Source organism: Strigops habroptila, chromosome Z (genome assembly GCF_004027225.2).
Source record: "Strigops habroptila isolate Jane chromosome Z, bStrHab1.2.pri, whole genome shotgun sequence".
Lineage (NCBI taxonomy): Eukaryota > Metazoa > Chordata > Aves > Psittaciformes > Psittacidae > Strigops > Strigops habroptila.
In genome coordinates, this window is record NC_044302.2 from 79,367,642 (window position 1) to 79,393,335 (window position 25,694).

Consider the following 25,694-nt stretch of genomic DNA (forward strand, 5'->3'; position numbering starts at 1 on the left):
CCTTCCAGGTGACTATCCCCAGTTTATATACTGGGCATGACATGCTGTGGTATGGAATACCCCTTTGGCTAGTTTGGGTCAGGTGTCCTGTCTCTGCTCCCACAGGTCTTCTCGTGCCCCTCCTCACTGGCAGAGCATGAGAGACTGAAAAGTCCTTGATCAGGATAAGCGCTACTGAGCAACAACTAAAACATCGGTGTTAGCACCACTGTTCTCAGACTAAAGCTAAAACACAGCACTGCGCCAGCTGCTAGGAAGAAGGAAATAACTGTTACAGCTGAAACCAGGACACTATATCAAATAGTATTTTATGTGGGTCTTTCTGAATATTTTTTTAACTCTTATTCAGGTTTTTGCTGAGATCCGCAATAGGCATTGCATCCTGTGATTCAGGGAATATGTGGTTTGTCCATATGAATTCTTCACAGCTTCCATTAGTACAGTAGAAATTTTCATTGTATGTAGTTATGCAAAATATTAATCTCTATGATACACATGAGAGTTTTTGTGCTTCTTGCAGTCTTTAGTTGTTAGCTGTTGCAAATTATTTTACAAGTGTTTTTACTGAGTTTCTGTAAATTTTTAGTAGTCTTGGCATCTTTTAAATAGGGAAGATCTGCATGAATATTAAATAGTTCCATGATGGAAGGAAGAGGATGGAAAGGTAGTGTGAGCTTACATAGAAAAATTAGTGGTTGTGTCTCTGTAGTTAATGTGCTCTTAATGTCTGTGAGAATCTCAACTGTGGTTTGTGGAATTTCTCACGATGGTATTTGCTTGACGTATTTGTTCCTCCCCTCCCCTTCATTCTTCTTCAAAAATAGGAGATTCTGGTGTCTGGGGCTTGAAAAAAAATTTTGCTTTGTTGGAACTCTTGGAACGGTTGCAGAACGGACCTGCCGGACAGTGTGGGACCACAGAAGAAGCCATTGGTCTGTCTGGAGAGGTACTGAACTTTAAAAAGTGAAAGTTTATTGTATTTGCTTTCTAGGTAGAAAAAAATGAAAATCCATTGTTTGCCAAATGTAATTTCACTAATAATGCTGTTGTTTTCTTTCAATATCTAGTATTAAGGCTTCAGTTAATTGCTTCATAATTAAATGCTACTCTGTACTGACTGAAGCAGAAAAAAAAAAGGTATTGCCAAACATGCATAGTCTTTTCCCCTTTTTTAGGCTTTTAAGGTTTCTAGAAAAGGTTATTCATTTGGATATTTTAGTTACAGTGATTTAGGGACAGTTTTCTAAAACTTATTAGAAACTCTTCTTAAAGACTTCAACTTCTGGAGTAGATAGCTTTTATAGTCATTTGATATCATTATGTCATGTGATAGTACTTCATTATCAAAACTAGCTGCTTTAACCATTGCAGTGTTAACAACTGGTATGCAAAAAATATCATGCAGTGCCATTTTAGGAATAGATAACTGTCTGCCCTAAGTGCCTATTTGTTCATTGGTGTTTTGTCTGTCTGTCTGTAACTTTAATTCATTGTTCAGTAGTGACTGCTTTGGAGGAAATGACTAGAGCCTGAATTATTTTATCCTCCAAACTTTTACAACTTTTTCACCGAAGTTTGGATTTATAAAATCACTGAATAATTCTATAATAATTTATTGGAGTTAACTGTAAAGGAAACTGATTCGTAGAATTCGTTAAGAACTCTCCAACAAAGTTTTAAGTTGACAAACAGGTATACTTTATTGCGGCGCCAGGGAACACGGGGGATAGCTCCTCCTAGTGTGTGCCGTCCAAGCATCAAACAAACTGTGATTATATTGTTGTTAATCATACATATTCATTACGTTACATGCATATTTATGAAGTCACGTATACATTACATCATATTTCTAGAACATTCTTCCCGCATGCGCACTCTATTATGGTAGTGGTCTTTGGGACCCCTGGTGGTTGTTTCTTCATCATCTTCCTCTTCATCGCCTTGTCCTTTGGCTGAACTTGAAGTCTGGAAAGTCCCATCGTCAAGCCAACTACCACCAGTCCAGTTCTGGCTGATTACTGTGCACCTCGTTTCTGTTACTTACTCTTTTCTGTTGTTCAAAACCACCAAGCTCAACATCCTCTAACCACGAAACAAAACTGAGTTTACTTATTTACAAAAGATAATTTTTCATTATGTATTTTCCTGTCTCAAAACCGGCTCTTATTTTTAAAAAATGTATTAAGAACTTAAAATCAAGTTTTCAAAGTAGTCCAAGTATTTATTAGTGTGTAACTTTTAAAGTCTGTTTTCAGGCTTATATTGCTGACTGGTCTTCTAATTTTCCTCAGTTGTTGGGATTAAATGGTAACAAGTTCAATTTTGTCTTTTTTTTGTCTGTTTTTGCTAGAGTATCATTCGTTGTGATGAAGATGAAGCCCACGTTGCATCCGTATATTGCACTGTTTGTGCCACTCATCTGTGCGCAGACTGCTCCCAGCTTACTCATTCTACAAAGACACTAGCAAAACACAGGCGTGTACCTCTTGCTGATAAGCCTCATGAGAAGACCATGTGCTCCCAACATCAAGTGCATGCTATTGAGTTTGTTTGCTTAGAAGAGGGCTGTCAGGCGAGTCCTCTTATGTGTTGTGTCTGCAAAGAATATGGGAAGCATCAAGGTCATAAGGTACTGCTGATAAGCTGTTTCTAGTTGTGCTTGCATAATTATTTATTCAATTAAATTACAAAAGAAAAACAAGAAAGGAGGGTAGATTCTTGGTGTATTTTTATAGAAGTAACATCACACTGTTCTTTTCCCTTCATTTCACATAACTGCCATGGTAAAATTACAAGGAAAAAAACCATGATTTCTAAGACTACAATAAGTTATTTATATATTAAGATGGAGAGTCACTTTATCTGCTGCTTTTCTGAACTTCTCACAGCATTGAGTCACCAGTTCTGAAAGTTGTTTTCATCATGCAAAAGCTAGGTTCACCCATCCTGGTGCAGTCTAACCACTCTTTTTTTATAATGATTATGGTAAACACGCAAAATTATATGTTTACTTGTGTGATTGGTAGATGCCTGTCTTAGTCCCAGCATAATTTGTAAATCCTGATTGCATTTTAAGTTGCAAGATGGTTTTAAATTCTTACTTGCCTTTCCTATATATAGACACACATGCCTATACATACTCGCACACACATATATGTAATAAAATGGAAAATATGATTAAGGAAGGTATTTATGACTGATCTTTGATATATTGCTTTTTAATCAATAGCATTCTGTTTTGGAACCAGAAGCAAACCAGATTCGTGCATCCATTTTAGACATGGCTCACTGTATAAGGACGTTCACGGAAGAAATCTCAGATTATTCCAGAAAATTAGTTGGAATTGTTCAGCATATAGAAGGAGGAGAACAAATAGTTGAAGATGGAGTTGGAATGGCCCATACTGAACATGTATGCTTTTTCCCCCCATTTCCCCCCCCCCTTACATGCACAGAATACTTGCGTTTTGTAATAAACAAAATAAGGAATTTCTTTGAAAATGAAACGTGGGTTTTTATAAGACAAGACCTTAAGTTCTTTCTCTACCAAGTTGGTATTGAGGCATAAGCGAGCAGATAGAGGAGAACTTACAGTTTGTTAAAATGTGTTTAGGCTACATGAAAATAGGGAGGCAGTAGGGAAAGCCCTATAACTGCTAGTACAGTATTGAAGTACTTGAACAGATTGCATCTGTTCTCGGGTGCTGTGAAGCTTTCTTCCCTCGTCGATTTTAGTAATTTGTGTATACATAAAAATAAACTGCTTGATTATTGGAGTAACTTTTTGAGCAATCTTTGTCTTAGGGTGGATAAGACTTTCTGTATAACTGAGACTCGAACTATGATGTAGCCAAGCAGATGTGAACATAAGTTAGAAACTGGAATAGAATGAAAAATCTAATTCTGGAATCAACCAGTGTCGTTAATCACCTGGATCTCCTGACTGCACCACTGTAGGTACCAGGGACTGCAGAGAACGCTCGCTCATGTGTCCGAGCCTATTTTTCTGATCTTCATGAAACCCTTTGTCGTCAGGAAGAAATGGCTCTTAGTGTTGTTGACGCTCATGTGAGAGAGAAGTTGATTTGGCTAAGGCAACAGCAAGAAGACATGACCATCCTCTTGTCGCAGGTTTCAACAGCTTGCCTTCATTGTGAAAAGACTTTACAACAGGTGGGTTGGCTGTCCACAACTGAGCTGTAACATATGGCAAGATATGTGAAACTTCAAATTAAGTTTAGGTTACAAACAGAAAGGTTAGATGGTACTCTGCATTTTTATTTCCTTTACAGTGTTAAAACAATAATGATGTAACATGAGATTGAAGTATTCATTCCAAGGGGGTGTTAGACAACGATAATAGCTACAAAACCACTGAATTCTCCAGTTGCTGGAAGTCATGCTGTGGCATGATTCTCTTCTCTGGAGTAATTTCTGGTTATTTGTGAGGTTACTGGGAAGGAGAGAGAAAACTAAAGAAAAAAACCCCTACAAGATTTTTGAGAAGTATTTTATAGTTGCAATTACCAACATAGGTGTTTGAAGGTAGCTGTCATACAAGGCTGGTAGGAAAAATTGGTTTAGGACTAAATAATTTTCCATAGCAGTTTTAACACAAGTAATTCAAAATCTTAAACCTGTTTAAGAAGGTGGCTATATGAAAATATCTGGTTGGTCCATTATTTACTTCTATTAGTGCATAGAAGTATATAGCAAGAAGTAAATACTATGTGTAGCAAACTGAGTGTGAGAAATAACTTCATTAATGTGTTATTGATACTTTTTTTTGTTTGTTTAGAGCTGTTGTCTGGTTTCTTAGTCGGATGTACTTTTAACTATGCAAGTGTTCCCATCATTAATGGATGGCTATTAATCTTTCTGAGCTGTGTTGCTGAATACTGTAAAACAGCTGCTCTATTCCAGCTGTTGGAATGATATATGAATATAGTATGATACATAATATATCATATTAGAATGTATAGAATATGTATAGAATGATATATGAATATAGAATGATACATAAATATTCTTTTTATATATCTTACTGCATCTTATAATGTATATTTTTACAGGAATAAGAGGGGCCAAAGAAAGTTTTTTAAGACTGCGGAACTATTTAATATCTGTTAGTATTAGGGAAGAACAACAAGGCCTTCACATTTTTATTGAAGTTTTAAATAGCTATTCTGTAAATGTGAGTTTTTAACTAGAGTACTTATATTTAAAACGCTTTATTTCTAGCTGTCATATTTACATTGTGTTTGGTTATTCTAAGTAAGTTACTACAGGAAAGATATGCTTTTGTTTTCTTTGTCTGTTTAGGATGACTGCAGAGTAGTGTTGGCCAAACAAGAAATTACAAGATTGCTAGAGACCTTACAGAAACAGCAGCAGCAGTTTACAGAACTTGCAGATCACATACAGCTGGATGCTAGCATACCTGTCACTTTTACAAAGGTATTCTTAATCTCGTGAAAGGACAGCTATTCACTTATTGAAGTCCCAAATGTAATTTAAAAGAAAACAGGAATAATATATGTTCATTATGATGCTATATTTGTTGCAGCTAATTTAAGCAGTTAAGTATCAGTTTGAGCCACAGCGTCTTATCACATGATGAATGCCATCTGGTATTTGAGCAACAAAACCATTGCACTGTTAAAATTAGTGTGAGGAACATTTTTTCGACTACATCAGTAGCTTTGAACGTTAGCTGCTTTCTTTTAAATATGTAAGATAGTGAATTCTGGAAACACTTTTCTTTGGAAACATCCCTCATTGGTCATACATTTAACTCAGAGCAGGAATCTACTCTTGTTTTTCCATGCATTTTTGGCTTTTTTGTGAGGACAACATAACTTCTGCAATGTTTATTATTTTAGTTCCTGAAAACTGTACACCTATTTTTAAATGCAATAATGCTATTATGACTTTTGGTTTGTAGTATTAAAAATAATGTATTTCTTTCAATTTGTTAACTTTTAATTTGGCTTACAGTTGCTATTCACTGATAGCTTAGACACAGTGCATCTAAGTTCAGGGTTTTTTTGTTGTTCCTTTAGTATCACTTAAATACTCCCCCTTCTTTGAAAGGGATGAAATTATTTGGAGTTCGATAATGGTGATACCTTTCATGTACGAGAGTAAATAAGTTTGAAACTCTAAAGAGCAAGAAATACTTTATGTAGGGGTTTTTGGTTCTGCATGGGTGAAAGAAGAATAGGATCTATTGTTGCTGAGTGCAACTGAGGATTTAACTGTTGCTGTTGAAGCTTTTGCTATAAGGAAATGTGTGCTTCCATGGGGATTCTATCCCAGTCCTTGTTGATGTCAGAAATGCAATTTCTTCCAGATAATTTGTTTTACGTATTTGAATTTCCATGTAATAACTGCTTTGTCAGATTAATAAATGCAAGATTCTCACTTGTGCTCCTCCCTTTCCTACTCAGCAGAGATGAGAGTTAGTAGGGTCAGGAAGACCTCTTCTGCAAGCCCCCATTGTTCCATGAATGACGCAGCATTCACATTTCAAGGATGATGAATCACATTCTGTGTATTCAGAGTTGATTGATGCCTCCGTCTTAGAGGGCTAAGCTAGAGAGGCGTTTTGGATGTCAGGTTTTGCTTTTAGGAACTGTTAATCTGAGTCAGAAAATTCAGATTGCAAATTTCTGAGCATTTGGAAAGAGAATTGTTGCAGCCAGCTAAGCTGTAATAGGAGATTTGAAATAGGTCATGGCTTGGGGGACCCAGAAGTCTTTAGTGTGTCTCTACACATCAGCTTTCTTTAGAAAGAAATGGGGCTTCTATTGAATTTTCTCCTGTGACAGATTGGTATTTTTATGAAATCTCCTGAAGCCTAGATTTTGAATTTCAAAGGTGCCAAAGCAAATGTCATTTTTCACAAGAATAGCAACAGCCATGAAAAAGTAAAGTGAAAATAATTACTTCAGTATCTTACTTTTTGTGTTTCCTCATTTCTGACAAATTTTAAACTCTCATTCTACACAATGGTTTTGGGTTTTTTTGAATACTGTTGTGCTGGCGGCTGCTGTTGTGACCTGTAGTGAGGCTTATACCTAAAAGGCCTGTGCCTGGCAACAGATTTCAGACAGCAATGAAATCTTTAGATCAAAAACTGTAAACTATTATTATATCACTGTAAAGGTCAGTCTTGAAGCTGAAGGCTGCATCCATTCTAAAATTAAAAAAGCGTTTCAAACAGTACCAGATCAGAGGGACTTTCCATGTGCAGCAAAGGTTGTGGAGATTTAAGGAGGGGAGGGACAAATCCTTTTCACTGTTGAAAGTGAGTAGGTTTTACCAAATTTTTTTGTTTCACTGATGACACGAACAACATGGATAGTGCTGTTTCTTCCTCCTAACCCATGAAGGGAAATGCCATATATAAGGCTCTGAATGAAGGATTTGGAGAATTCCAAGACAAGATGCTAGATATTTTCTAAGAAATATGTTAGTATGTAATCATTTCTATCTCAGATGTTGTTAATGTCTGGATTTTGCAAGAATAATCTATTGTCACATAGTTCTTATGATGGAAACTCTGGTATTTCATCAAGGTAGCATTTCTAAGTACTTCAAAATATGTTTCAGGGATAAACAGTAATCTTAGCATATGTTGTTTATTTTACAATTTACAGCTTGATGCTTTGTATTAGAAATACAGCTTGATCACATTGTTAGTGTTGGCTCATTCAATACTCGCAATAGCTTGGTCTAAACTACATATAGGAAGTTGATTCTCTTTTCTTGCATCCAAGTAAGACTTGGGGTTTTGTTTGTTTGTTTGTTTGTTTTTCTTCACTATTTCCAATTACTGGTTAATGCTAATAATGTTGCTATTGTAATGTAGTAAAGAATTGGAAGTGGCTTGAGGTGAAGAGGCATAACAAAGTGTAGTGGAAAAGCTACAAAACCAACAGAGTTCTCCAGTCAGAGAATTCTAATTGCTACAGATAGCTCCTCATGTGGTTTGAGCCAAAAAAGATGAAAGAATTTGAAATTCTCAAGTACAGACATACTAGCATGAGAGAGGCTGTCTTTCTAAAAGGCATGTGACAACTCAGGCAGAAGTTACAGATTCGCTACAGAGATTACTGGATCTTTTAGTTTATATTATTGCTGGAGGTGATGGGTGATCGTGGCTTCTGTTTTTGAAATCCATCCATTTAATCACTTTATAAATAGAATCATAGAATCGACTAGGTTGGAAAATAGTGACAAAATAAGTATCTTAAGCATAAGGGGTTGTCTAAGTTGAGTTGGCTAAACTTGCTCTTGTTTTGTGTATGCTGTTTCCTCCAGGACAACAGGGTACATATTGGACCAAAAATGGAAATTCGGGTTGTAACTCTAGGATTAGATGGAGCTGGCAAAACAACTATTTTGTTTAAGTTAAAGCAAGATGAATTCATGCAGCCAATTCCAACAATAGGTTAGTAGTAACAATTTAAATGTAATTATTTTTCTGAATGTTTGACTTATCTGTAGAATTTGATTATTTTATATTCATGCAGAATGAGACTGTAAAACTTCAACATTTTTATTCTAGGTTTTAATGTTGAAACAGTAGAATACAAGAATTTGAAGTTTACTATTTGGGATGTAGGAGGGAAACACAAATTGAGGCCATTGTGGAAACATTATTATCTCAATACACAAGGTGAGACTTAATAGAACTTTTAAAATGTATTTTGTCTTCTAGCTCGTATTTCAGAGCCAAAAAGATTAGTAATAGAAATAATTTATAACTGTAGAAAATTGTTCATCTAATGCAAAGTACATCTGCTAGATTCATGTGCTAAAAAATTTTAATCCAGTTGGTCATAGAGTCTGCTGCATGATAAAGGCGCATTCTCCATAAATCCATCAGACGGTTCATGGAGCCAAACAAAATTAGAATCTTTGTTAAACTGGTTTTAGCTGACAACAGACAAGCTGCAGTGTTCCAAAGTTTGCATAGTGAGAAGTAGTACTTGCCAGGTGTGAAATTTGTTTAGCACTCAAAATGAAAATACTCAGCCTTTAGGAGCCTCTAGTTAGCAACTTAAAAAAATCTACGAAGTTCTGTAACTTCTGATTTGGTATTGCAGTGTAATATCTCATCATAGCCTAAATTACAGATTCTGAAAACACTGATGTGAATGGTGCCAACTTAGAAATTCATGCTGTCCTTCTGTGAATCCTGCATAGTTGTCTTCTAATTTAGAAAAGGATGGCTTTTCATCAGTTCATTCAGAATTATCTGAAATACTTAGGAATGACAAACATCCGTTTATGTGCACCACTTCATGCATTATTTCAGCCTTCATTGCAAACTTTAACATTTTAAATGGTTCACCTTTTGAAACGTTTAAAAATTGTATTTTGGGATTAATGTGTCCTCTTAAAACTACTGTGTAAGTGTCAGTAGCGTGGAATCATGTCTGCCATGAGCAATAGTATGTTGGAGAGAAATCCAGGCAGTTAACCTGGTGCATACCTCCAGAAAGCTTTGTTTAGTTTTGGTGTTGGGGACTTTTTTGTTGCAAAAAACCACGAGTTTAAATTCTGTCCTCTAGCTCTTGCCTCCCTGACTTTCCAGTCTTTCTGGCATCTTGGTCCCTCTCTGTAGAGAATAGTAAAATCTACTGCTGCTGTGTTGGTTCCATAGCAATCTTCTCTGGATTGTGTAGTCAGTAGCTGAAGGAAGCTGTGCTATTTGGCTGAATCTGTAAATTTTACAGCTGGTTAATGGAAACTGTAACAGTCGTGTGGGAGTTAAGTATAAATGGATGAAGAAATGGTTTAAACTGAGATACTCAATCCACACATAGTAAATCTGGTTTTAGACCTAAGTAGTTAAAATATCACAACCTTTATGCTAGACTAGGCAAAAAACTTTTTTTCCTAGTTTTAGGATGAAGTCTAGGTTTTTGTCAAAGGTATAGAGGTATGTAAGACATTTCTCGGTCCTCCTGGATTTGAAATTGCAGTTGTGTTCTTATGAGGAACTTCACGGAGAATTAAAAATGAAAAAATAATTTTATAAGTTGAAAGCTAATTTTACAGAGTTTATATTTGAATGTGTGTAAAAGTTTTCTCTCTTTCATAGCGGTGGTGTTTGTTGTTGATAGCAGTCACAGAGACAGAGTCAGTGAAGCACACAGTGAACTTGCAAAATTGTTAACAGAGAAGGAATTGCGGGATGCTTTGCTCTTGATCTTTGCTAATAAACAGGTACTTGTGATTTTTTTTCACTCTGTTACTCTTTTCCTCAGTTTCTGTATCAAATTCCACTTTATGAACCCTATGCTATGGGTAGGGAATGGTATTGGGGAAAGCATAAAACACATGTTTTCCTTAACACTGGTAAAACAAGTGATGCTAGGGTGCTTAGTAGATTCAACAGCCATTTTTTGTTTTATGGTAGCAAGTAGTAAATGCATAACTGTTTGATTTGGCTTTTGTGTTTGGAAAGTTTTTATATGCTCTCTAGCTTCTCTCTAAGCCATCGGTTAAAAATAAAATGCTTCAAACGTAATACAGAAGAATTATTTGTATCTGATTCTGTTGCAGGATGTAGCAGGTGCGCTTTCAGTGGAAGAAATCACAGAGCTGCTCAGTCTCCACAAACTCTGCTGTGGCCATAGCTGGTATATTCAGGGTTGTGATGCCCAAAGTGGTACAGGACTTTATGAGGGACTGGACTGGCTTTCAAGGCAGTTAGTGGCTGCTGGTGTCCTGGATGTGGCTTAATTTTACAGCAGCTGCAATTTAAGGTTGTGGTTTTGTTTTGTTTGCACGGTTTAGGATGTTATAGCCAGGTCTGCTGTCTGAAGAGGGGATCTTATTTAACTTTGTGGTTACAGAAAAAATACAAACCTTTATCCAATACTGGATAATTGGTTCATTAAATATGTGCCATTACAGTGGTTTTGAAACATGATACATTTATAAATAATGGAGTCGACTGGTTACAAGGGTGCCTTCAAATTTTGCTTTGGTGAAACTGGGTTGTTTAACTTAAAATTATTCCCTGATAAAATATGCATTGGCATTCATCTAATAATTATAACAAAGTTACAGTACTTAATTGGTGTCAGAAAAATTTTAAGAGGTTTAGAAACACTTCCCAGGAAACTATTCCAAAATCCATCTCAAGATATTAGAATAGCCAGCTCTGTCTATTAGTCTGAAATAAATGGTGCTACTCTTTAATATATAAGGAATGCATTTGTCTAAAGGTGGCATTGAAAATCACAGGGAAATACACTACAAAAAGCAAATGTCTTCCCCCTTATTTCATAGCTTCACCATTTGTTACTGGAAGGAAGCATAACAGGGCAAAGTAACCTACACATGGGGAACAGTGTTGCAGGGCGATGGGGCTGTGGCTCTATTTAGCTACTAGTTTTCTAGTTGAGGGAGAGGGGTTGTGTGGGGTTTTTGGTTAATTGTACACATGCTAAATTATTTATGGACAGATCATAGTGATATTGAGGTGAAAGTGTTTTGTACATGCTTGAGGACATAATCTGCTTTTAGAGATAAGCTTGCTCCTCAAGAAGTCAAGTTAAAAAAACCCCCAAACTTCTCAAAGTAGTAGTGTGGTGTAATGTCAATCCAGCTATGTACTGTTACATAGAAGTTACGCTTCCAGACTAAGGTAGTGGCCTTAAAATATGAAATAACACAATGTGAAAGCAGTATCCGCTACTTGAAACTCTCACTTAGAAGAGCAGATGCTAAAATGTGATATAAACCTTCCATAATTAGATTTTCAGTTCTTACTGTGTCTTCTACATGGAACTGTCACCAATGCCTCTATTTTCAAGGATTACTCATTCACAAACCCATAAAATATGAGTGTCGCACTGTTTAGGGAAGGTTGCAATGACTAGGTGATGAGTCTCTCTTTTTCTGCTGCGCGTGCAACTCTGCTAACAGTTCTATCTGTCTGATATGTGCACCAGTATCTTCTGCCCTCCTTTTTATACACAGCCATCACCAATTGAAGATGCCATGCCATGGACCTCTTCATGTTGCAGGAGGAGCTACAAAGAGCATGGCCAATAGATCAAAACCATGTATCATCACTTGTTACTGGAGTAGAGGTGAATTGGGAGAACCACACAGTGGAAGTGTTGTTTCCTAGATGGGGGTAGGTATTTTGCCACATTGAAAAGCATGTGTTTACCTGTGAGTGCTCTGAACCTCACCAGGCAAAAATGTATCCCATTATCTGTGGCTATGGCTTTTGTTGTAATATCAATTTTACGTTTTCCCACTATATACCTTAGGTAAAGCCAAGAATGTATGAACAAATAATTTAGTACATTTGCACTTCTTTTCAAGACAAAGCGATTAAGATAACTACTTCCTCAAAATGACACTTTTATTTGTAGTTTTATCTTGTTTCTTAAATGGCATGCAAATGGTTCAGCAAGTGTAATGACTTGAATAGTAGTTGGAAGAACACTAAGCTTTACAAGTAAATGTTTGAGAAATGAGCTTCAATGCCTACATATGTATGTAGGTACCGAGAAGGGGTATTCACTCTTCCTTCAGACCACCTTATGAATTTGGAAAGTTTAGAGAGAAGTGAAAGGTGTTTTTTCTTGCACCAAATGAACTAAAAATTGTTGATGCTTCTGAGCCTGTAACTTCTTGCACAACAGGCAGTTGGCTGCTCTGACGTGTCTGCTTAGACTGTACTGAAAGCAGATGCAGACCTAGGTAGGGCTGACTGTCCCCTCACAGCTTTTTTTTAAAATACGAACAAGTTCTGCTAAGCATGGTAGATACTTTTTCCTGGAATATTTTTAACAGAGAAGACATGCATTCTTTAGGAAAATCCTGATTCTGTAATTTTATTTGAGCTGGCTTATGCTGCAGTTATACATGCCTCTCAGTATAGTTCCACTTCAAAATGTTCAAGATGAATAGTTTAGATTTTCTGTAACATTACCTTTGAGGGCAGAGGAAAAACTCTCACTCATATTTTTGAGTACAAAGGATTGCTTGTGACACATGGAATGCTACCATAAAAGTGTTCTTAAATGGAATTTATTTAAGATGACTTGAAGTAACTGTGAAATTGTTGCATTCATCTGTGAACTCTTCAGTGTAAGGTACACTAAGAGGTTTATTTGTATTATACATTAATACTACATATAAACTGCTTCAGTTATAAATTTAAGCTTGTTTCACCAGTCTTACTGAACTTTAGGTTTAGTGTACTGACTTATGTGGTATGTAATTGGAGTATTTCCTCAACTAGGACTCACTGAAGCATTACCAGTTGTGAGGATTATTTGAAAAGACTGAGTAACTTTTCATAGGATTTTGACTTAATTGTGAAATTGAGTAAATACAACATCCAGTGACTGTGTTGTGACTTTCTTTAAAGAATCTCAGCTCAAAACCAGTATGTCTAGGCTAAGTGAAAAATAATGTTTTTTCTTTTGATATGGTCTTACTATATGCTACCTTCAGATTTATTGTAGACTATGTGGTACATGAGGGTTTTATTCTGAGTTCTTACTCTGAACTGGTGGAGTAGGTGTAGGTGTTAAGTAAAAAGTTCTTAAAAGAAAGGGGTCTTCCAGTGGAAACAATTCATGAGCTGCTGCAATTTAAGTTGCCCAGAAAGCTAATTCTTTTCAATAAAAGTGTCTAAAACTTTGAGAACAAATTTCAATAAACTTGCCTTTTTTTTTTTTTTTTTAAGGTCATTTCAAAATAAAGGTGTGCTATATTTAACTTACTGTAGAATTTTCTTATTGATCCCTAATGATATCCCTTTATCTCAGTGAAGATAAGCTTCCTAGTAGTAGCAGCGTTTGAGGTACTGAATTTGATCAGCATGCATCACTTCATGAACCAAGTTACCAGAATTGTAAAGTCCTGAGTGTTACGGGAACATCAACAGCTGAAGTTAATGTTACTGTATTTAGAGTAGATTTAGCTGTCCAACATAGTAACAGGAGAGTATCTAGCCACAGATTCATAACAGCTCGACGTGTCTGGGTTTTCCTTGAGGACTGCATCAGAAGCAGTCTGATGGAAGTTTGAAATGATTACTATTTTAAGTATTTCAGTAGAAGTAATAATATTTGTAGGACTGGGTAAAAATGAAGCCAGAAACAGACACCCTAGACTAAAATAATGAAAAAGTAAACACTGAAAGAAGATAATACTGGCAATGCCGAACACGTTGCACAGGATTCCATATGCTGGCATTCCAAGAGTCGATCCTTGCTCCTGGACACAGAAGACACATACACAACCATTCTTAAAGGACAAAGGTAGATTATATACCTTGTCATAACAAGCTGTATCATAACTTAATCTGAGATGCATGTATATTGACTGAAGAGTTTAAACAGCTTGGGATTTATGACCTTAAGGATTTCAATACTGTGAAAAGGATTAATTAGATTTGAAAGATGCAAATAAACATGAAAAAACTACAAACTATACCCTGATCCTATTTTATAAACGCTAATATGAGGCAGGGTGTGGGTTTTTATTCTTCAGTTTTGCATAGAAGAGATGCAAGAAAAACAGCAGACTTTGTAAGAAACATGCAGATGTTTTTACTTTAAAGTACAAAATTACCAGAAATACAGATTTGGGGCACTTTAGCTACATTAAAAACAGTAAAACCAATGATTGCTCTGTCCTGGCATTTACTGCATCTAGGAATTACCAAAAATGTTTCTGCTCTTTCTAGTTCCTTTTTTCGGTCTCACTTCACTGTGATATTAATGATACTGATATCCTCATAGGGTTTGTCAGTTTTGGGATTGACTTTTACATTTGAGATTCTCTGAACGACTTCCATTCCTTTTGTTACCCGTCCAAACACACTGTGCTTGTTGTCTAGCCATGGCTGTTTGAGGGCACAAGAGGAGAAAGAAAAAACATATTAAAATAGAATGCAGCATGTTGGTTAGGTACCAAAACAGAAAGAGACTGACCTACTATAACTGTACATGGATAGATATTATATGTTCAGATTATGAAACTTAACAGCTAATACATATAATAGTGCAGCTAATACATATTTATATGCATTTAAGCTCACCTTTTCAATTATTTTCTTAAAGTACTACAGAGATGGAGTCCTAGCAATGCAGTAGGATTTCATAGTTTAGTTTAGTTTAAAGTATATTCTCAGTTCAGAGAAATGCTGCTTCTCTATAGTGTATTTCATAGTATTTTCACAGCTGAATTGTAACTGCCAGTCCAGAATACTACTTAATTCAAAATCACGTTCACAGAGTATGCCCAATTAGCACTGTGAATATAGGCACTGATATAACTTAATAAGCCTCAGAATTATGGTAGATGGGTGCTTTTGAAAAAATGAGACACATGATTTTGAAATAAGTGCTGTAAGAATGCACTTTCTTCAAGTGTTACCTTTAAGGATTTGTTTTGTATCTGTATGATTCACATATCAAAATTTCTGGGTTTTGGCACTGAAACTGTACATAGATCAAAGGAAATATTCAAACCTGAATACTGGCCTTCTTTTATAGCTACTGTTAGGCACTATTACAGAGTCATCCTGGCACCATACCAAAAAACTTCAAACAATCTAAGTAATAGCTAGATTTACATCATTTTATATTAAATAGTCTAGTAGTATGGAATTGCAAACAGGCCTGATTTGGTATTTGGTATATATAAGGGCAATTTGGTATTGCCCTTACTTAAATTAAAGGCAAAAGGCCTCTCGATCACAACTGACAAAATACTTTTCTCTTCTTAAAGGACTGTTTCAGTGAAGCCTACATACTATACATTGTGTGCAGCGTTTATTTGCAAAATAACAAGAAAGTACTATTTGGATAGTACTAGTGTGTTCCTTTTTCCATCAATTGAGCTTTTAATATTACTTACAGTTGGCACTACTGTTATAAAAAACTGGGATCCATTGGTATTTGGTCCTGCGTTAGCCATGCTGAGTGTGTATGGTCTGTCATGTCGTAAAGTCGAATGAAATTCATCTTCAAATTCTCCTCCCCAAATACTTTCACCTCCCATTCCTGTACCAGTTGGGTCACCAGTCTGAATCATGAAACCCTGTATACAAATGAAATATTATTACCTCATCACATAGAATAAATTAAAAAAGTGGTTTATACCAGGTGACGTTGGTTTTCAAACTTACTTCAAACCTTTCAACAAACCTAAGTGTTAAATTGCTCTGGACAAGGGACAAAGCATTCAGGGCTTCTGACGTGATAATCAAGTACTTGTGAAAAAACAAGCTTACTCACTGTTCCTTTGAAGGAACAGAAATCTGATAACCTGCACCTTCTGCAAACACTTAGGCTGTATCAGCTTGATTCTGGTGCAAGAGAAGTAAGAAGCCTTACAAGAAATGCCTCTGACATGAAACAAAGTCTTAAGCAGGATTTCTGAATTATCTTTCTCTCAATTTTCATATTTCTTCCACCTTGCCAGTTACAAAACAACTATTAAACAACTACAGTGAGTGATAAAGACTGCAGAGGTAACTCTGAAGCCATTCCAGAAATCCTTTGTGCAAAAGGGAAATTAAAGGGTTAACAGAAGGGGCTGACCACAAAGGTACATTATCTAAACCAACAAAAATAAAACTTTTTACAAGTTACCTTGATAATACGGTGAAATATGTGTCCATTGTAATAACCATTTCTGCTGTGCACACAGAAGTTTTCCACTGTTTTGGGGCACCTAAAATCATGCAACAGAAAATACAGGCTCCAGTAAATATAAAACTCTGGTGGCAAGGCCATCAAGATTTCAGCTGAGCCTAAGATTCTTTTATACTGTGCATTGTTTTAGCAGACTGTAGAAAGAAAGGACTTTCACCAAATAAGGAAACAAATTCCCACCTCCTCAAATCCAGAGCTCTAAGCAAAAAAACTTGAGTTCAAAATGGCATGATTACACAGGAGTGATAGTTCAGCTATTGCTAAGCAGTGCTTAAACAGATCCAAGGCCTTTTCTGCTTCTGATGCCACTCCACTAGCAAGGAGGCTGGGTGTGCACAAGAAGTCAGGAGGGATACAGCTGGGACAGCTGACCCCAACTGACCACAGGGATACTCCACACCATATGGCATCATGCTCAGCTTATAAAATGGGGTGAAAAGGAAGGGGGAGATGTCCAGAGTGATGGTGTTTGTTTTCCCAAGTAACCATCACACTCCTGCGGATGGCTGAACACCTGCCTGCTGATGGGCACTAGTGCATGAATTCCTTGTTCTGCTTTGCTTGCCTGTGTGTGGCTTTTGCTTTACCTATTAAACTGTCTTTATTTCAACCCTCGAGTTTTCTCACTTTCGCCCTTCCAATTCTCTCCCCCTTCCCACCAGGGAGGAGTGAACGAGCAGCTCTGTGGAGCTTAGTTGCTGGCAGGGGTTAAACCACAACATTCAGAAAATATATGTGTTTCCTCAAAGCCTAATTCAAGGCACCACTGATGAGATGTTCCTTCCCAGCTTTCTACTTATATAGTTTATTTACAAAAATCAATTAAGGAGTGAATGCATAAAGTTGTTCACTCTTTTACCTTTATAAGCCTATTAAGCTAAATATATAATGTGTCCAGTGTTGCATACAAAAAGTGAAATCAAAAAATACGATTTTCTAATATTATAGAACTTTTAGTCAGTTGAGTCAGTTCACCTTTTCCGCTTCAGAGGAGGATACTTGCAAACATTGGAAGCAGGATGAAGAGGTGGAATATCAGTGTTGATGGACTAATGAGGGGAAAAAAAAACCAAACCCTCAACCAACCCCTTCACCTTTGTGACTCGAATTTTTCCTTCCAAGAGATCTGCTGCCAGAATAAAAATCCTTTGCAATAGCAATTCCACCAGTTTTATGAAATGGATTAGCAGCCAGGGTAGATCTACACTGCCAGTTTTACACAGTCACACACGCTTTCCCAGCAAATGAGAAAATAGCCTACTTGGGTCCATAGCTGTAGAGTTACTCTAGCTGTGACATGAACATTAGCTTAGGCTTAGTGATACTATGAACTATCTCGTGAACAAAGCACCAGTGGCATAACTGACGGAACAGACAAGATTATAGCCCCAGTTTCTGCTGAGCAGTACACAGTCATTCACAACTTCATTCCAACAAGCACATGGCCAAAGATTTAAACGGCATACAAAACCACATCCTGTATGCTCTTCTTTAATCACATTCATCTTAAAAGAGATATTAAATTCAAAGCTCAGCTGGGAGGAAATACTAGAACAAGAAAAGACAAACCTAACAATACCCAAGCCTGGTAATAGTGTATTTATAAAATTACATACAAAAATTGCTGTGAAATACCTAACAATACTATGCATGCAAATACAGTGGCACACTGACATGAGAATTAAAACAAAAGGTCAGAAATAATGTAGCTTGGCCCATCATTCACTGGTAAGGGCTGTATCATTACTGCAGCTATATGCTGCAGTTACAAATTCCAGAAACTAAGGCCTGATCTGAGAAGACATTCATGAACAGAACAGCAAAAGACTAGCAGCCCTACAGGGTAGAACTGAGGATGTGTTGCCCTACCTCTGCTTATGACAAAACATGAACTTGTTTTTGGAGAAGCATAATGATAACTCTAGCAATTGTCATGCATAAAACTCATCTAATTATATGCCTGGTTTTGGATATATACCTTACTAACATTATATGCTGGCATAGATTTTATGTTGCTCTTGAAGAAGCTGTAATAACATAAAATGTAGTGCAATGGTCATGATTGGAAGTTGCAAACTATTACTCCTCTGGCTTACACAGACCTGCCAAATCTACTGCTGCTGCCAACATGATCACTTTTTTTTAACAAGACAGAATCAAACAGCACTGCCTTACAATAACATATACCTTACACAGAAGGGTATCATAAGCTATCCACATACATGGTTCAGAGAAAGAACAAAAGTTAGGAAAGAAATAAACCCCCTTAACCAATAAAGGCAAAAATAATTAAAAAACCCACACACAAACAAAAACAAACAAAACAAAACACTTATTTTTTACCCTACTTTATTTGTATTTGTCAAGTATCACAGACCTAGCTTGATGTATTGAAAAACTGCTGGGAAACAAGGGGAGTAGTAAAAGGGGAATAATTACTCCTAGCTTCAAATATAAGTCTTGAATAATGACACCAAAAAACACAGAAGGAAGAAAAAAATGAAATAACAGAAAAATTACCAAATACATACTCAACAGGAAAAAGCTTGACATGAATATCTCCCATGCTTGTGTGGATGATGGCACTGTCTGAAACTCTTTTGGGACCTTCTGCCTGAGTGGCTGCCATGACCTCTTCTTTAGAAGGTTTCTCATTAAACACATCTCTGTCAGAATCTGCACTCTTTGTGTCTTCTGGTTCACGTTTAGTAAACTTAAGAGCAAAAGAATAGAACGTTAATTGTTTGTTTTTCTCTTTTTCCCCTTATCTTAAGCAGCACTCTGCACCCAAGACATCAATGCTATTATTCAACCTGCTAAACACCCAACTATATTTGAAATGTAGGAAGAGAATTCATAGACAATCTATCCTTGCAATTCAGTGTTGTGCATTACCAGCATTTCCACCATCACAAATTCTCGTACAACTACATGCAAATCCAAGTAACTCTTTTTAATCTGTTATCTTTAAACTTCCTCCCCTTTTCAACAGAAAGCCCGCAGCAGTTCAGCATCTTTTCTTTAAAAAGAGTGGAGAATATCAAGTTGTTCCGTTATATTCAAACTGGCAAGTTTCATCACAAAACTTTTAGTTTCACTACAAAGTCACACTAAATCCTCTTACTCCAATACTGCATGAATAAAAAACTACAGAAAAAAAGCAAGTTTTATGGAAAACAGCATAAATCTCAGAAATGTGTTATAGTACTTAGAGAAAAACACAGAATAAATATACAAGTACACAAGCAGCTGCTTAATTGAGTAGTAGACTTACATATCAAGTCACAATCACTACATCTTCCTGCATGCAGTCATGTTTTCTCTGAGTAATGTTTCCAGATGTTGTCTTAACGTTTTTTCCTCACGTGTAAAATCATAGTAGTATATTCCATTATATACTACAGATTAACCACACAAAGCTTTAGAAAGTATACTATCTTACTCCAGCATAACACACAATCAAATTCAAGCACATTTAGAGAAAGACAACAGACATCAATCTCTAACCTCTATGGTGATCACATCCCAGATCAACTACTAACTACTCTGGAATTGTTTGTCTGTTTGGCTTACTCATTGCATCTCACCTAAAACCTAAACTGTGATCAGGAAGATGACTCCTGTCTTTGTTAGTTGCTCATAATGTCCTTTGTGCTACCGAGTCCTGATGGTGCTCTGGCTTTATTTTTTTATTACTTATTTTATACACACAGTTAGTTATTATTTCTTTATCAACATAGATCTAGGGGTTTTTTTCAACTAGAACAAAAGCATGTAACTTCCTTGGAGAACTTGTAATTTACACAGCCAAAACCATCCAAGTTTATCTAACTGCTTGATCAATAATGAAAAAAATTAAAGCTGTTTCTAGTCAATTTATAGCTAGTTCAAGCTAAAAAATCCTTGAATATACTTGAAATATGAAGGGACTCCTCTGGAAAAGTTGTGTTTGCAAATACTCAAGACAAAAATCACTGGAAAGGTGCAACCAGAAAAATATAAAATAATGCAGAGAAAACATCAATAAAATAATTGAGCTATTTAAATAGAAACCACACATACCATGTAAAACCTATTTTTTTTAAAAGCTGTGCAGATTACTGTCGGATCTGCCTGGATATTCTGGAGCACAGGATTTTCAGATGCCTTCATTTCTATAGTGATTGCAGCACGATGTTTCTTTGCTACTCCTTGGAACAATGCTAGTTGCATCATTCTGATGTTCTCTTGTTTTCCCAAGATACGAATACACCTGAAGTACAAGATGGTAAAAGGTGTATCTACTGTTAGCTGCTCACAGTCAGAGGTCTCCTTTCTGACTGCAAGACTCAAAGCAAAATTCCAAACCTCTCTCAAAATATTTTACTGATTGTTTTTATGATGCTTCTCTAATTCCAACTTGCTACCTAATTTACTAGTCAGCCTCCTTATGCGATAAAATCCCAATGGCATGATCCATATTTACTTTACGTTACCACATCCATTTAGCCAGAGATTAATTGATTACACATTTTTAATATAAATACGCTTGCCATGTTTTCTGTTCATTTTACTAAGCTTTAAACTGCAATAACTCGTTATGAAGCATGGCAGTATATTATCTACAGTCTAATATAAAGAGCCTAAATAAAACAGAGACAACAATTGGAGACCCACACAGTCATACCAAGTTTGACTGAATATAGACTTTGAAACAAACACGTTTATCTCAATGTGTCATTGGAGCTTACCTGTTAGTCTCTACATTTATGACCTTAATGCCCAACATTGTTCCATAGAGAACGAAGTGTCCAGTTTCATCAAAAATTATATTAATTAATCTTACTGCATCCACTTTCTCTAGCTCACGCTCAACTGCCATTCGTCGGCCAAACTCCATGTCTGGAAGTTGCTGTCTCATCTGCTGAAGTTCAGTAAACATCTATAGAAGAAAAGGGGGAAAAAAACCCCAACAATATTATGTAAATGTATTTTAAACCTTTGATCTAGCAAAACACTGATTACATCCTTAGAAAACACAGAATTCAAGTGACTCCACTCAAGCTAAACTGAGGAATTAACATAAATAAACAAGTAATACTCTATTTTAATGACCCAATAGGCACATTGTAATACTAGGCTTAAGCAAAGAAAGAAAACTGTGTAGCCGTCTAACAAATTTCTTAGAAGATGACAAATTAATTATTATGTTGTTACCTGAAACAGTTATTTTCCACAACTGCTTTCTAGTAAAAAGTAATCTAGCAGCATGAAAGCACAGATGAAAAGCAACAGCTCAGTTTCATTACGTAACTAACATAAATCAGTAAGAATTAATTTTGGGGCAAAGCAATAAAAGAGGCAAGGAAGAGAACATGGAAAACCTTTTCTGCAAGAAAAATATAGCAAGGAAGCTCAGCTTTAGAAACAGACAACTTAGGTGAATGTGCTAGTAAGTAAATTCAAGTAGAAAAAATGCCTCAAAAGAAGAGAAGCAAAACCAAACTCACACTCAGAGATTCATCGAAGACCCTCATGAGCTTCCCTGTCAAAAACCGGAAAATTCTAACTTTTCTGTCAGACCCAAGAGTGGCCATTTTCTTGCCATCAGGTGAAAAACTTATACTGGATGGGTAAGCCTTGCATTTGGCAAATTCATACAGATCAGTATCTGTTTTATACTCCCAGTTCACATTCTTGGGAAATTCGTATTCGTGAGGAGTACCAGTCCAGTACTCGATCATTCCAGATTTGTCAGAAGACACTACTACTTTGTAGACAGGGTTCAACCGTATCTGAGTAAGAGAGGATGTATGGAGTTTATCAAAAACATGAAGTGGCTGGTTATTTCCTCGTCCATCATATATGAATATTTTTCCTGTGCTCTTCTCAGATGTTGCAACAGAAGATATGGCATCTCCAGGGCAATATACCCATTCACATTGGCCAGGGTGGTAGCTGCAGTGAAGAGTGGAAGGGGAAAACAAAACAAAACAAATAAGGAATGGTATTATTTAGATAAGAATCCATTTACGCTATGAACTTGAAATCAAATAATCAGAAGCAAATTTTGAACTGTATTTACTAGTCTTGCTAATATTTGTCTTCCCAAAATCCAAGTGTTACAACCAAGCTTTTCCAAGCAACACAATTCAGTGGATGGCTCAGCCAATTGCTGTTGCTCCCATATCATTTTATAAAGAGGATGTGACAGAATGTGAAGGCAGAAGGTGGGTATAAAAGAAGAATAAGGATGGAAATCCAGCTAAACAGCACAAGTGGCATTGATGACTAGTACTCAACTTCTATGACTCAATAGCATTTCTCTTCCTGCTGTTAAGTGATTAATCTTGAGTGGAAATGAAGACATGTAAGAGCATGTCATGCAATCTGCCATGCATTCTGTATGCATTCAAAGCTGCCATGCACCTTTGCCATGCACTTACAGAACAGTTCAACTAGGTCTTGCCAAAAAACCCCCAACCAACCAAAACCAAAAGCTATGTAAGTAGAATTAAGACAATCACCTTATATTCAATAAGCATTCTGAATGCATTTAAGGAGGAACTCATTAGCTACTAGCAAAAACATACTCTACTAATAAAACAAACCAAAGATACGGTCAATGATGTAGGTTGTGTCTGTTTTTAAAAAAGCCTCTAAGCAAAGATTTTGAGAACCAGAACTCAGAAACTAAATGAAAGACCACAAAGAAATTGACAGAGTCTTCATAGGAAACTTGTATTTTGTATCCTTTCATAAATCAAAACAGATACTGAAGGACTAACAAATTGACAGACACTAACAATTTGGATTTTCAGTGCCTGTCTGGTTAAAGAGTCTTGTAAAGAGAAACATAATCAGAACGTTGTCTCAGGTTCACTAGAAAGAATAGGATCAAATAAATATATAAGTAAATAAATATGATGCCTCATTACCCAAAGTTTCTGCAGAAATAGCTGCCTTTCTCCAAATCACTGATGGAAGCATACAGCATGGGAATCTGCTGATAGCCACACTGTATAGATTAGTTAGAACCAAAAGGATCTGAAGTATTTGAAACAAAGCTAATCAACCCTGCAGAATACCAGCACATACCTATTAAAGCAGGCAATGCAAGTTAACATGAGCTGAAAAGACCACAGAGAACTTAGGATTTTATGTTAACCACTGCGAGCCTGAGCAAACAGCCATGAAAAAAATTCTCAAGCAAGTCAACAGAAACTATCTGCTCAATAAAGAGTAATGCATAAGATAGAGCAACAAACATTAATGCTTGTATTACAGCTGTATACTGTTCTCTTCTTCATTAAAGACATCACTTCAGCTAAAACCCAATTATATCTGGAAAAAAATATATGGGCAGAAGAGGGTATGGCTTACTGAGGCTGAGAAATATCGTTTAAAGACAAATCAGGGAACATATTATAAAAAAATTGTTACAGGGAGCATTCACAGGGTATCCCTGAAGCAAAATTCATTGAAATTCTACCTCAGTTTTCCCTGAATTCTCAAACAGAAAAAAAGCACCTTTTACTGTAACATCAAATTACGTTTTTCTTAACATTAAATTAAATTTTACCAATTCTGTCGTGACAATACAGGGCTGCTAAGTAGAAAAGACCAGCAAAACCAAAAGACTATGCCTAACTGGAATTTTTCCACAGCACATAGCCAAAAGGGAATCAATTCCTATAGGCTAGGTATATTATCTCGAGGATGATACTAAATCTATAACCAGCAAAACAGAGAACATAAACTTTCATATTGGCATTCTGAAAAGCTTCCTCCCTGTCCCAAGTTAATACTTCTATTCAATTTCATAATTAACCAACAAATAGTATACTATGAGGAATAAGCTTTCCAATGTTATAAGGCTTGTGGAAAAAACAGCAGTTCTACCATTCTTGTCATTTGTTGATCCTCCAACTCTCCAAACCTACCCCTGTTAACAGTATGGAGCTTGTTTTCCTCTGGTACTGTTATAATTCCATTAACATCCATTCCTATTTCTCCCAGATTCTTTAACTACATAATGTGTAACTACAGAAATTCCACAACAGCAAGACAAAGGAAAACAGTAACATTCTTTCTAATAGAAGGAGGAAATTTCTAGCCCTATGATAACAAATAACACAATACATAGAGGGTAAATCTCTTCTCTATTGGAACTATCAGTTGGTTATAATATTTAAATTCAGTGCCAAACAGAAGGAAAAAAAATGCTTAGCTAAATATTTTTGAGAAGCACTACATCTTTGTATTTGACACTGAGGAAAAGCACAGACCTACTCCACTCACGTACTGTTGCAGACAAAGTCAAATTCTTCTGTTCAGTCAGGGAGTCGCCAGCCACTGGATGCATATTGGATAATGCAACCTACTCAGCTCCATCTCACTGGAGGAAACAAACAACTCAAACCCGCCCCCCCCCCCGATTACTGACTTACCTCTTGGCAAAATAACTCCCATTTATAATCTCAATCAAACGTTTTCAAGAACCAAGTCACTTACCTAAGTTTCAGCATGTTGATCATATCAAAGTTGACCACATCAAACACCTTCATTGCTTTGTCATCTCCAACTGAACAGAATAATGCCCCCTCCGAACTAACAGCAATACTCTCAATAACACCTATTTAAAAAGTTAACATACTATTAACACATAGGAAAGGAAAATTCTTCGTTTCAATATTCCACAGGAAAAAGACACCTACAGGGGTTTAAGCCTGTTTCGCAGCTGTTTCTCCACCTTTTTTTGATCAAACAAGCTACCTGGTTTTAATAATTTAAAAAAAAAAAAAAGCAGCAAGCAAACAAACAAAAAAACCCCAAGCCCCAAAACCACAACACATTGTATCCTATCAATGTTTAGAATCACATAAGTGATAATGAACTACTAATCATATACACAAATGAAAGTTTATAATGGCAACTATTTTCATCTAAGATGTTAATTTTAAAAAATTGAAAACATTATGTTAAAAATATCCCTTAATGTTA

General features: G+C 36.2%; 2 protein-coding genes across 6 annotated transcripts in view; one reads left to right on the forward strand and one right to left on the reverse strand.

Annotated features, from left to right (window-relative positions):
- Positions 1 to 13,706, forward strand: part of TRIM23 (tripartite motif containing 23) — a 26,805-nt gene extending 13,099 nt beyond the window's left edge. For 3 of the 5 annotated variants that reach the window (XM_030471142.1, XM_030471146.2, XM_030471145.1), the window contains 8 exons: positions 825 to 946; positions 2,351 to 2,629; positions 3,230 to 3,412; positions 3,958 to 4,173; positions 5,323 to 5,457; positions 8,326 to 8,455; positions 8,573 to 8,683; positions 10,115 to 10,543. In XM_030471142.1, coding sequence (XP_030327002.1) covers positions 825 to 946; positions 2,351 to 2,629; positions 3,230 to 3,412; positions 3,958 to 4,173; positions 5,323 to 5,457; positions 8,326 to 8,455; positions 8,573 to 8,683; positions 10,115 to 10,458 — 1,520 coding nt within the window. In that variant the 3' untranslated portion in view covers positions 10,459 to 10,543. Of the gene's footprint in view, positions 1 to 824; positions 947 to 2,350; positions 2,630 to 3,229; positions 3,413 to 3,957; positions 4,174 to 5,322; positions 5,458 to 8,325; positions 8,456 to 8,572; positions 8,684 to 10,114; positions 10,544 to 10,578 lie in introns of those variants that run through there. The other 2 variants (XM_030471144.1, XM_030471148.1) reach the window with 2 other exon arrangements.
- The window catches only part of PPWD1 (peptidylprolyl isomerase domain and WD repeat containing 1), a 16,678-nt gene continuing 2,906 nt past the window's right edge, over positions 11,923 to 25,694 (reverse strand). Inside the window, exons 4-11 of the mRNA XM_030471141.1 lie at positions 25,206 to 25,326; positions 22,202 to 22,649; positions 21,443 to 21,633; positions 20,775 to 20,964; positions 19,244 to 19,425; positions 16,650 to 16,731; positions 15,913 to 16,095; positions 11,923 to 14,896 (exon numbers count right to left, since the gene is read on the reverse strand). Of these exons, the coding sequence (XP_030327001.1) occupies positions 14,753 to 14,896; positions 15,913 to 16,095; positions 16,650 to 16,731; positions 19,244 to 19,425; positions 20,775 to 20,964; positions 21,443 to 21,633; positions 22,202 to 22,649; positions 25,206 to 25,326 (1,541 nt within the window). The 3' untranslated portion in view covers positions 11,923 to 14,752. The remainder of the gene's footprint in view (positions 14,897 to 15,912; positions 16,096 to 16,649; positions 16,732 to 19,243; positions 19,426 to 20,774; positions 20,965 to 21,442; positions 21,634 to 22,201; positions 22,650 to 25,205; positions 25,327 to 25,694) is intronic.